Genomic DNA, 13666 nt, shown 5'->3' on the forward strand with positions numbered 1-13666 from the left:
GTACTGAGGTCACGGCTTCTTTATTTATGGCCTCGACGTGGGTTTATCTAACAAGGGCTACGGGAAACTACGTAACACGCCACGAATGACCGGGGATCACCATCCGCTTCACGATATAAGATACAATATACAATATGCGGCATGAGAATGGGACGCCTTAGCGAATAAGCTCTCGCCATCGCGTTGCATGGATAAGTAGAATCCACATTCTTTTGAAATGCAGAATCACATAGGCATAATGGTACGCATAGAAGAATATAGTTTACTTGCTATGAAACGCTGAAATTTGTTGCGCCATCGCATTGCATGCAGCATTGAATGCAGCCAAGCAGCTATTGCATTGACAAGCAGACTCATTAAAGCGCAATCCTATTGCATGGAATTGTGGACTTCACATTCTAATGAAGTATAATATCAGATAAGCATAGTGCTCTGCATAGGGGATTCCATCTTTCTTACATTCAAACGCTGAAAGGAGATGTGCCATTGCATTGTATGGAAGCATTAGAAATTTACTGCTTTGACGCGCAGACACTATAAAGCGCCATCTAGTAGCATTTAACTGTAGAATTCACATTCTTTCAAATCATAGAAGCAGACAGGCATAATTCTATGCATAGAATTATACAACTTACTTACTTTGGAATGTTGGAATGACATGTGCCATCGCATTGCATCGAGAATTAGAACTCCATTGCTTTGACACGTAGACCCTTTGTAGCCCCTCCCTGTTGCATGGAACTATAGAATTCATATACTTTTGAAGTCTAGCAGCAGATAAGCATAATGAGATGTATAGAGCTTTAAAATCTACTTACATACCTCGAACTGTCGATATGAAATGCGATGTCGCGTTCTGCGAAGAATTAAAACTCTATTTCTTCGATAGGTAGACATCTAGAATCGCTATGGCGTAGCAGGGAAGTGTGCCATTACCTACAGTACAAGCCTGAAGAACTGGCAACCAGCAGAGTTCGTGTGCGCACAAACGCACGCGCTCACTAGCACCTGCAAGGACCGCTGTGCCGCTCACACCCAAGAGTATCGCCGTCTCGCTCACACATATGATCATCGCTAACTCGCTCGCACCTACGAGCAACCCTACCACCTTCGCATCGAGGATTCCGTCCAATGGATAGAAGAAGCCGCGATTCATCGCCGCAATGGGGACTTGTCCAATTCAGGAAATCATCATTGCCTGAACCAATACTATTTCTATGCATATTATACGCGTAGATCTACGTACTCGACACGAATTGTAACACACCACACACACACGTAATTCTAAGTACCAATTCTTAAGATTAGACGTAAAGATGCGCCTGGGCTATCGGCACGCGCCGCTAGCCCCACCACGAGCCACGTGCTCCGTACCACGAGTGCTTGTGACCGTAACGCGCAGCGGACCGAGGATGTTCCAGACGCGTCTCTGGAGACACATTCGAGTCCTATGACTTCTAGAGTCAACATTGAGCTTCAATCTCAAGCCGCCTCAATGTTGGGTCTAGGCTACGCGTTGCTATTTCTATTTTACTAGTTTTAACTTAATAATTTTACTTTTGTATACTTTAACTTAGAATATATCTTACTTTAGTTATTACATCCATTCTGCAAGTTCTTCTACCAGTTCTACTAGTTCCTATTCCAATAGTTACTAATTCTAAACTTAATATACTAGATCTTACGTTAAATATTACGCTTAAACTACAAATTTATTGTCTGCCCTACACCAGAACGGTGATCAGGCGTACCTCCTCACCCAGACGTGTATACACTAACAGAATCTAACCTCTACCAACCAGGTACACCCACCTCACTGAAACGGGCGATGAAAAAATCCAGATGTGCCGCGGCACCTTTCCTGTGCGTGAGTCCTTCAGTTACTCCGTCGGAGGGGACGAATCCCAGTCGCCGGAGCATCCACGGGGCACCTCGGGGAGGCGAACTCACTACGCGTACACGATTACGCTCACTCTGGCCCTTTTTAAATTAGAATAGACCAGTTTGGTCAAATTTATTGATGATCCAGACTGTCCAGTCTTAGCCTTATTCAATTTTTCTCTACGGAATTGTCTCGGACTAGCTTGGGCAAATTAATAATGTACTAAACCTCCGAGTCCCAGTTTTATTCGATAAGACCAGAGTCCCGTTAGCCACCGGGCAAGCTCGACGCCCAGGTTCTACCACGATGAGGTGGAAATGGCACATCCTGGACACCCAGGTTCTGGAACCCGCTTAAACTACAAATTCTACGACGTGTCTCTTCCTTACAACTGGGTTGCGTTTCTTTACATTGAAGGAGTATAGAACTCAGTTTTGCAACGTTTCGATAGAGCGGACTGCCGCTTATCCTTCCGAAAACTGCCTGATAGTACAGAAAAACTGGGTGAATAAGACATGGATCTGGTTTTCGAAGAACATGACGCGCGGGTCGAAAAAATTTCAAACATTCACTTGTTCGTGAATACCTGGGAGATACACCCCGGACCCTTGTGCAAAAGTAACCTGTAGTCGTCGTTCCGGTTCAGCCGCAGCTTTCCGAAACGTCGATCTATTCCGATTCACTTGTTTCCGCATCCGACATTGCTGCAACATCCACTGTTTCCGCCGAATCTACACTGCATCCGGATTGCTGTTCCCCGTTCCGCTGGAAACTAATCCTAGTCACCATCGACATCAACCGACCGATCGCTGCATCGATACCAACCAGCGACTCTCGACGCATATTCTACCAGCGTAGCGGGACCGAAGCCAGCGAAAGGTAGGATTTCTCCCTCTATATCGCGAGTGTTCTTGCCCTGTCGCGTAAGCCAAAGCAGCCGGACTCACTCGTAACACGTTTCCGCGGACCGAGAACAGAATAAATAGGCTCGTGTCGTGAAGCCTCCGTATATACGAAAAATTATTTCGCCAGACGTGACGATGTATAGGGCATTAAAATCTCCTTACATACTTCGAACTGTTGATATGAAGAGCGATAAACCGATTTATAAAGCATTAGAACTCTATTCCTTCGATGCGTAGACATCTAAAAACGCTATCCCTCTTCAAGGGAGTGTAGGGTTCATATTCTTCTGAAGTGTGGAAGAAATACAAGTAACGCGCTGCATTGAATATTACATCTTATCATGTAAGAATGAAGTCAGTTGCGACATCACGTTTAATATGGTATTAGAACTCTATTGCTTCGACACGTACAAATCTAAAAACGGTATCTCCCTACAGGAATGTGTAGAAATCTAATTCTTTTGGAGCGTTGAAGCAGATAAGCATATTGGGATGTACAGAGCATTATAATCTACTAACATGCTTCGATCTGCTGATATGAAAAAATTTATCGCGATTTATGAAACAATAGAACCCTATCGCTTCGATACGTGGACATCTAGAAACGCTATCCAGTAGCAAGATACTGTGGTATTTACATCCTTTTGAAGTGTAGACGCAAATACAGAAAACGCGTTGCACTGAACATTATATCTCATTGCGACACATTACAATTGGGTGCGACATCGCGTCGAATGATGTATCAGAACTGTATTGCATCGGAAAGTAGACATCTAAAAACGCAATCCCCTTACAAGGAAGTGTAGAAACCACATTCTATTTGATTGTAGAAGCAGAAGAGCATAATGTGGTGAATAGAGCATTTAAATCTACTTACATACTTCGAACTGCTGATATCATATGCGATATCTCGTTTTATGTAGCATTAGAAATCTATGGCTTCGATACATAGACATCTAGATACGCTATCCCGTAGTAATAAAGTGTGGGATTTACATTCTTTTGAAGTGTAGTGTGACGTCAGGCGTAGCGCCTGCCACCCATCAGTCTCTTCGCCGTCTCCAGCATCAATCCCTGCACGCTGGCAACCTACCGTATACGCCTGCAGATCCAGTAACTAGCCGCGATCACACGCACACAGGAGCACGCGCTCACTCGCACCTACGAGCACCTCTGTCTCACTTGCGCCAATACGTATCGCTGTTTCGCTCACACAAACGAGCAGCTCTGTTTCGCTAACACCAAAGAACAACACTGTCTCACTCGCACCTATAGGCATCGCCGTATCGCTTCCACCTACGAATATTCCCGCCTCCCTCGCACAGAGGACTCCATCCAGATGGAAGAGGCCGCAGCCCGTCATCGCAATGGGGACTGTTCCAGTTCAAGGAACCTACACTTTCAGGACCTACATATTATATTTTAATATTATATCTATGTACTTGTTAAGATTAGATATTAAGACGCACGTGTGCCAACAACACGTGCAGCTAGCCCCATCACGAGCCGCGAGACCCCACTCGCTGAGCCACAAGGAGTCGAATCCTCCAGTAACATCTCATATACTCGAAACATTAGCTGCCTCAATGTGGGGATTGGGCTACGCGCTATTATTTCTATTTCATTAGTTTTAACTTAGAATAACTTTAACTTAGAGTATATTCCATTTATTTGACTGTATCCAGTTTACAAGTTCATTACCATATCTACTAGTTCCCAAATCTACTATATCTAAATACTATTTCTCGTGTTTAATACAATCCTTAACTTAGACGACCTACACGTGTCTCTTCCATACAACTGGGTAGCTTTCCATCACCACGAAGGAGAATAGAACTCAATTTTGCAGAGTTACGATAGAGAGGTCCGCCGCTTTTTCTTCCAAGCATTGTCTCTCAGTACAGAAAAACTTGGTGAATGGGACGTGATTTTGGTTCACGAAGAGCACGACGTGCGGGTAGGAAGAATTTTCTTCGGTCACTTACGCATGAGTACGTGGGTAACGTATCACGGATCCCCGCACGCGTAATCCCTCACTTCCTTGCTACGGTATAGCGTTTCTAGATGTCTACGTATCGAAGTAATACAGTAAGTAGATATGATATTAAATGCAACGCGTAAAGATAAAATATTAAATGCAACGCGTCATGTTTATCTGCTTCTGCACTTCAAAAAATTGTGAATCCTACAGTTCAATACAACGGAACGACGCTTCACAGCGTCTGCGTGTCAAAACTATAGACCTCTACTGCTCCATGCAATGCGACGTCGCATCTCATTTCAGCGTATAAAAGCAAGTAACCTGTAATCTTCTATGAATACCGCTATGCTTATCTGCTTCTACACTTCATAGGAATGTGAATTCTGCAGTTATGTGCTACAGGAAGGGGCTTGATAGTGGCTATCTGCTAAAGCAACGGAGTTCTACTGCTCCATTCGATACAATGTCGCATCTCATGTTCACGTTTTAAGGTAAATAGATAATATCATAATATTAGAAACATATAGCATAAAATGCGCCGCCGCATAGCATAGAACAGTAGAAGTTTAATTATTTCACACGCAGACAGGCACAATAGAATTCGCGTTGTTTTGAAATGTAGAAGCAGTCAAGCATAGGACCATGCATAGAGGATTACAGCTTACTTACTTTGAAATGTTGAATGAACTGTAGAATTCACTTTTTTTGGATGTGTTTAAGCAGATAAGCATAACTCTATTCTCAGAAGATTACAACTTACTGACTTCGAAATTTTGAAATTCGATGCACAAACGCATTGCTTGGAGCATCAGAACTCTACTACCTTGTAACGCAGATATTATGAAGCCCTATTCTCTTGCATGGAACTGTATGATTCACGTTATTTTGAAGAGTAGAAGCAGATAATCATAATGTTACCAATAGAATATTACAGATTCCTTACTTTGAAACGTTGAATTGAGATGTACCACCGCATTGCATGGATAATTCACATATAATAATGTGAACTCCATTGCTTTGGCACGCAAACACTATAAAGCACCATTCCGATGCATTGTACTGTAGAATTTACATCCCTGTAAAGTGTACTTAATTTATCCACAGGCGGACAGATTGAGGTTCCATCCTGTCGCATGGAACTATAGATCTCACATTCTTTTGAAGTATAGAAGCAGCTAAGCATAATGCTATGTATACAAGATTACAGCTTAGTCAATTTGAAACTTTGGAATGTGGTGCGTTTTCTAAATTGCATGCAGCATTAGAACTTCATTGCTTTGACGCGCAGGTATTATGAAGCGAATTCTCGTTGCATGGAACAGTAGAATACACATTCCTTTGAAATGTAGAAGGAGATAGACATAATGCTATGCATAGACTATTGCGAAGGTCTTATTTCGAATCGTTGAAATGAGATGTTACATCTCATTGCATGGAGTATTAGAAATCTATTGCATCGGCAGTCAGGCAGTTTGAAGCGCCAACCCGTTGCATGTAATTGTATAATTCACATTCTCTTGAAGTGTAGAAGCAGGTAAGCTTAATGCAATGCATAGAACATTAGAGTTTATTTACTTTGTAGTGTTAAACTGAGATATGTTATGGCGATGCGTGGAGCATTAGAACTCTTCTCCTTTGATACGTAGTCAGTGTCAAACTCAAGAACGCTGCATAAAATTGTAGATATCGCATTCTTTAGAACTGTTGAAGCAAGTGAGCATTATGCGATGCACAGAACATTACAGCTTACTTTGAAACGTTGAAATGAGAAGCGCCATCGCAATGCATGGAGCATTCGATCCATATTGCTTTAAGAGGTAGATCATATGAGGCCCCACGCCGTTATAAGAAGCTGCAGAATTCATATTCTTTTGAAGTGTAGAAGTAGATATGCGTATGGCTACGCATTAAATATTACAGCTTACTTACGTTCAAGCGATGAAATCAGTTGTGCTGTCGCATTGTGTTTGAGTACACGTAACGATGAGGCTTATTTTCGGTTGAGCCAACGATGGGTTTAAATCTTCGTCACGATCGTATTCGTCATCGTTGCAACGTACGCCCTAATACGTGTTACAGTAATAGGGAAGTAGGTAGATACAATTGGAGTTGACTCGGTATCTCAACGATCAACTATTATATTTAACTTAAAATGAATTGACAGAGATTGAGTGCTTTTCATGTTTTTTGATGTGCCTGAATGTGAATTTCTACTAAACTCTTAATCGATAAAGTCAGAATGTTTTATTGTAAATTCGTGTGGAGTAGTGATCAAGGGTGCGACCAGCAAGATATATGGTATTTTCAATTTGAAGGATCACTACGAATACTTAATTCTGATATTTATGATGGTGCGACATCCTGTTGCTTTACGAGTTTATTACTGCTACGTGTCGGTTAGGGTTATTGCAGGATTTATGAAATGAAGTGTCTGGTAATCAGATGCTTCGTTGAGTGAAGTATGACAAGTGGCTAAATAAGGATAAACGGTTTAATTATTATAGCATGAGAAGTATGTCTTCCGCAAGACATCCTCTCTCCGTTGAAAGGCTAGTGAGCAACTAAATGAATATGTGATGTAATAAGAGGTAATAGTGTTTGGATGTGTGATCGTGTGCTTACGTGCTTACTGTTACTTTGGTCTTCGGATGAGTTGCAGAAACCGTCCTAACGGTGACTGCGCGCTTGATGCTGTTAAAACTGGGATAGATTTAGATCACTCGCCCTAGTGGCCATTGCATGGACAGCGTGCTATTTTCTCTAAGGAGGACGATCGTTCCCTCCGTAATCCGATGATTACACACTGTTCATTTGATGCGGCTAATGGGCTCGTTTAAATATTCGCGATGCCAACGAGTCCAAAAGCGTTATCGCACCTTTCGAACATGTTGTCAACTAGATAAACGATTGGATTGCGTGTCTTCATATAGTTGTGTTTGAGTAGAATCGTGAGAGCATCGCCAATTAGGAAATGTCCAGGGGTGAGGACTAACAGGTCATTTGGATCTGAGGAAATTGGAGTGAGTGGGCGGGAATTAAGGATAGCTCCGATTTGGGTTATAAGGGTTGTAAATTTCTCTATTGCGAACAGCTCAGCTTTTGCAACGCTCGTTAAATGGCGCTTAAACGGTTTTACTCCAGCCTCCCAGAGGCTTCCAAAATGCGGTGCCTTTGGTGGGATAAAGTGTCAGTTGATTGATTGATTTGATAAAAATTACGTGACTTCTTTGTGGTGTTCTTCTGAAAGTAGTAACTCCTTAATCTTTTGAAACTAATTATTTGCTCCGACGAAGTTTGTTTGAGATATTGTCAGAGTATAGATTTATGCGTAATCCCCGTCTTGCGATGAATATTTGTAGAGCAGCGATGAAAGCCTCACTAGTGAGGTCGTGGACATTTTCGAGATGAACAGCCTTTACTGCCAGGCAGACGAAAACAACCACATAGTTCTTTTTTCTTCTATAATTATGGTATTGCCGCTCTTTAATGAAAAAGGGTCCACAATAATCGATGCCTACATTAGTGAAGAATCGAGATTGGGTAATGCGTTCTTTCGGTAGATTGCCCATACAGTAATTGACTGCTGGTGGGTTGGCGCGGCAGTAAAGATCACAACCCCGTACTGTTTTCCAGACTTGGCTTTGGCTGTCAATGGGTCAATGTTTTCAACTTATGCTGTATAATGTTGTTTGGTTTCCAGCGTGTAAATATGTGAGATGTTCGTTTATAATAATAAGTATAGTTACATGAGTTTTCAGTAGAATCATTGGGAGTTTCTGGGAGAATGGTAGTGGTGAATGTGTCAATCGACCACCCTCTCGCAGGATTCCATCTTCGTAAAGGAATGCATTCAATCTTGTCAACTTACCTTGATTTGGTCGTGCCTCTTGTTTCACAGGAATGCCAATCCGTCGGTGAAGTGTATATTCTGTACTGTTCTTTTGATAACCTTTTTGGAGGGATTGAGTTCAGCTACCGTTAAAACTCCTTTCTCGGTGAGAATTTTCTGCTGTCGAACCTGTGATCGTGACAAACCTGTCGAGACGTGTCGCCAGTCGTCGATGGTCGTTCCTGCTTGTATTTCCGATACGCGATTTTTTACGAATGTTTTTAGGGTGTGTGACGATCTTTTGAGCCAATGTAGAATGATGGTGGAATCCGTCCATAAAACCGTATGATTGCAATCTAGCTGTAAAGCCTGGCGAGTCCAGATGATTAACGACGTAAGCAGTAGTGTTCCGCACATTTCGAGTCGTGGAGTCGATTGGGTCTTTAGGGTTGCCACTTTTGATTTCGCTATAAGTTCTGCCTCTATATGCCCTTGCTTATCGACAGATCATAGGCAGATGCAATGTCCATAGGCCCTCTCGCTGGCGTCACAGAATCCATGAAACCCTATGTTTTCTGTCTTATTGATAATAGTCTTTCGCTCGAATTGAAAGTTGCCCAAGAGTGTTAGTTGAGCGGAGTACCTTATCCCCTTGGTACGAATGGCCATCAGTAGTGATTCGTCCCAATCCAACATCGGGGTCCAAATATTCTGGAGCCGATTCTAGGCCACGATTATAACTGGACCAAGGAGGTCTAATGGGTCGTATATTTTTGCGATTTCAGAACTGATCGAGCGTTTGGTAATGCACGCTAGGGATGATTTTGGTTTTACTGTATATCCAATGAAGTCATATGCGGAATTCCAAGATACGCCGAGAGTTTTGATGAGTGATGACTCGCCAAGATGGAGTCATCTATTGATATCTTGTTCGGGAAGGTCCTACAATAAGGAGCTGTAATTTGCCGCCCATTGTCAGACCTTTAATCCAGTGGTTCATAGCAGTTCGGATAGTTCTTCTTGCAATGTAATAGTCTCTTTTGCAGTTGATGCTCCGGTTAGTACGTCATCAACGTAAAAATCGCACCATAAGATGTTAGATGCGTTGAGAAATCTGTGTTCTTCGTCATTAGCTAATTATGTCAGGCAAAGCGTGGCCAAGAAAGGTACAGCTGAAAGCCCCAAGGTAACCGTATATAATTGGTATGTCTGAATTTGCCCGGTAGCATTCAGCCATAGAATGCGTTGGTATTTGTGATCAGCTGGACGCACTATAAACTGCCTGAACATTTTTTTTATATCACCTGTGATAACATATTTATATGTTATGAGGGATACTCCTATTGTTGTGTCAGCGGTGCCATCAAATACCAACTTGGTTGTTTGGCTGTTGACTTTTTTGACCCCATGATGAGGCAAATAATATCCCTCGTTCACGTCTTGGTTGGTGTCGATCTCTGATACGTGTCCAAGATCAAGGTACTCTTGTCTGACTGCGTGGTACTCCCTTCTTAAAGTTGTATTGCGCTCCAGTTTCTCTTCCAGTGCTATGAACAATTTTAAATTTTTAGATCTGGATTCGCCGAGTCGTGGTACTTGGCCGTTGAATGCGAGTGTTACAATGTACGTGTCGTCCGCGTTTCGCCTAGTATGTCGTCCGTAATGCGTCTCGCAGGCTCTCACCGATTCGGAGAGACGTTGGATTCTGGGTAATTCCTCAATCTCCCAAAATTGTATGATGTCGGCTGGTAATGTGGTAGTTGATAACATAGTAATTAAGCTACAAAAAGGAAAAGAGCTAGAAAGACTTTGGAACCGAACGTCTTCCTAAATCACCTTCTACAGATATTGGAAGTGGGATTGCGACAAAATTTTGGATAGTGCGTGAAATTTTGAGATTTAGTTCGCCACTATCAACTTTTGAACTTGCGAATTAATACGTTTTGATTCGTGCGAATTTTAGTGTCGTTTGACGGTGGAGTTAACATGGAAGTGACGTTCTATTTAGTGAACTATGTTTAGTCGTGTTCGTGAAGTAGCTTCTCCAATTCATCATGGTGGGTAACAGGAAAGACTTGTGCGATTTGACAATGGTTGAGCTAAAAGATCTTTTAAGAGCCAGAGACTTGTCTGTGACTGACAGTAAGAATGAGCTGACTAATCGTTTAATAACGTCCGATTCAGGTATCGTACCTGCCATCCAAGAGCAATTCGCTGAAGAGCATGCCATGGACATGTCGAGTCCGAATCCCACGGGCGCCAGACGTTTAGGGCGAGACAGCTCACCTACACCCAAATCAGGTACTTCGCTCATGGACAGGAAGGTGGAAATCCTTCGACGTGAACGCGATCTGTTGCAGCGCGAATTAGAACTGTTAAGATGGGAAAGAGCATTATCAACGACACCGCAGTTGGTCGAAAGTAATGCCAGCGTCAAGTCTACCACCAGTAATCGTACGATTGCATACTTGTTGAATGAATTTTCGGGAGCGGAAAACACGTTTAAAATTTGGAAACAACAAGTAGAACGTTTAAAAATTATGTAGCACCTACATGATTATCAGCTTACGACTTCGTGGTAAAGCCCTAAAATGGTTCCACTTAAAACCAAGTCTGATGGAATTATCGGCATCAGCGCTATTGAATGAAATTAGAAAAATGTTGACAGATGGCAGATGGAGGAATCATTTGCGGATTACTACCACGACAAAATTTGCTTAGCTAACAGAATTTCTATCGATCAGGAAGAATTAGTCGACCTTCTAATTGACGGAGTTCCAGAGCCTCGATTAATGGACCAGGTCCGCATGCAGCGGTTGAAAACGGCCGATGAATTACTCGCGGCGTTTAGCAAACTGTCATTCAGAAACGAAGGGGAAGCCAGGGAGCCCAAAAATTCGACCGTAGCGGAGAAAGTAACCAAGGATGGTTAGCAAGAAGAAAGGATTCGTTGCTTTAATTGCAACGAGATGGGGCATTCTGCCGGAGACAGAAACGGGATTGGGGTTCCTTTTTCACGAGTAAAGAGAAAACGCACCGGGCACAGGACTGTCCGCAGAGACCTTCGACATCGCAGGTACAACGACCACGACGAGCATCAACATCCGTAGCAGCCTCGACTCCGACGCGAGGCACCACGACGACAAACCTGGTTCAACCGAATGCAGAGGCACCCTATTTGACGACAATATCCTGCACAGTCCAGGACAGTTGTGAGATGGTAAAAAATTTAGCTGTGACAGCAATTCTGGACTCGGGATCGCTCATTAGTAGTACCCGACTCAACAATAGCCTACGCCGCATTGTTAGACCAAGATTTTATTCGTTCACCGACAATCTCGGTAATATTCGGGGAACAGTTGGTAGAGGTTAGAGTAAAAGAAAATGAGAGCCGCGACTCAGGATGGAAACTGCTATTAGACAAATACTACAAATAGAATATCTGGAAAATCCAACTTCTGAGAAATACGAACTGCAGATTGATCCTTAAGTAGACAGCGATGATGCCAATACAATAAAGTAAATGTATCAAAATAGCTGCATTTAAATAAACAGGGAAGGGCACAGTCCATGTTCAATCGGAGCCGTAATTGCATTAAAAACGGATAAGCCATTTAGTTTTAGACCACGGAGATTAGCTTTTTCGGTCAATGAAAAATTTCGGGCACTTTTAGATGATTTGTTGAAGGAGGGTATCATCTGACCGTGTAACTCGCCATGTGCCAGCACAATAGCGCAATTTGCGTAGATTATCGCGAGATAAATAAAAATACAATTAGAGATAATTTTTCGATACCACTAATCGATGACTATTTAGATCAGCTTAGAGATAATTTATATTTTTTAAAATTAGATCTAAAAAGCGGATTTCACCACGTGAATGTCTCGGAATCATCTATTAATTACACGTCATTTACAACACCTTTATGACAGTATGAATTCCAGAAGATGCCATTTAGCTTAACCAACGGACCCCGTAATTTCCAAAGATACCTGAACGAAATTTTCAATGGCTTAATAACACAGAACAAAATTTTATTGTACCTTGATGACATTATAACAGCAACAGAAACCGTTGACGAACATCAGGATATTTTGAAAGAGGTATTTAGACTAGCAAACCAGCATAATTTGCAGTTTAGAATAGATAAATGTTCGTTTTTATTCCGACAAATTGTTTATTTAGGATACTCAATTAGTAATAACGGCATATCACCAGCAAAGGAAAACATCGATTCCATTGCAGATTACCTGGTTCCTAAAAACACTAAAGATGTGCAACGCTTTATAGGTTTAGGAAATTATTTCCGGCAATTTATTAAGGATTAATCAATTACCGCGAGACCAAGATGTGATATCCTAAGAAAGAATACCGTTTCTCGTTTGGGGCCAGAGGAGAACCAGGCATTCGTCGCGTTAAAACAATGTTTGACAAAGGATCCGGTGTTAGCTATTTATTCGCCGAAGTTGGAAGCACAACTGCATTGTGATACGAGTAATAGTGGATTCAGTGAAAGGACCCTATTCAAAAACCATATGTTTTCGCCCCCAATTGATTTTGTTTAAACTTTGCATATTTGTAGATCTATATGTGTCTCATCAATTGCCAGAGTCTCTATCTGTCGGGCCTTTTAATAAGAGAGGGGGAGGGAGTCAAAGTACGCATTTGGCGAAATCTTTCGGAGGCTATAACTTTTGATTAAAAAAAGATATCGACTTGAATTTTGCATCAAAAAATCACAAAAAAATTAAGCTTTCGAATGCTGTATAATTTTTTCTTTTTTCGGAATTTTTAAGTCACTTTTTATGCTTTTTTCTTGTTTTCGGGTTAGTGAAAAATTGCGAAAAATTGCTATTCCCAAAATAGGTATCCCTAGATTTTAACAAAAAACTCAGTATAGGAAGCTCATTTTATGCTCTTTAAGTGGTATAAATCTTACCCTGGGGAAACTTTTTGTTTAAAAGTTATAACATAATATTCGTGTCGATGCGCAAGCTGTGGACGCGAAATTCGAGCAAAGCAAATGCTTTTCTTAACATATTGTGACTTATTATTAAAATTATTATCA

General features: G+C 41.8%; 1 protein-coding gene across 1 annotated transcript; it reads right to left on the reverse strand.

Annotated features, from left to right (window-relative positions):
* Positions 1–9734: 9734 nt before the first annotated feature.
* Positions 9735–10367, reverse strand: LOC143431362 (uncharacterized). Its single transcript, XM_076908033.1, has one exon. The coding sequence runs from the start codon at positions 10365–10367 to the stop codon at positions 9735–9737; it is 633 nt and encodes a 210-aa protein (XP_076764148.1).
* Between the last annotated feature and the right edge of the window lie 3299 nt (positions 10368–13666).

The sequence above is a fragment of the Xylocopa sonorina genome, chromosome 17 (genome assembly GCF_050948175.1).
Source record: "Xylocopa sonorina isolate GNS202 chromosome 17, iyXylSono1_principal, whole genome shotgun sequence".
In the NCBI taxonomy this organism is placed as follows: domain Eukaryota; kingdom Metazoa; phylum Arthropoda; class Insecta; order Hymenoptera; family Apidae; genus Xylocopa; species Xylocopa sonorina.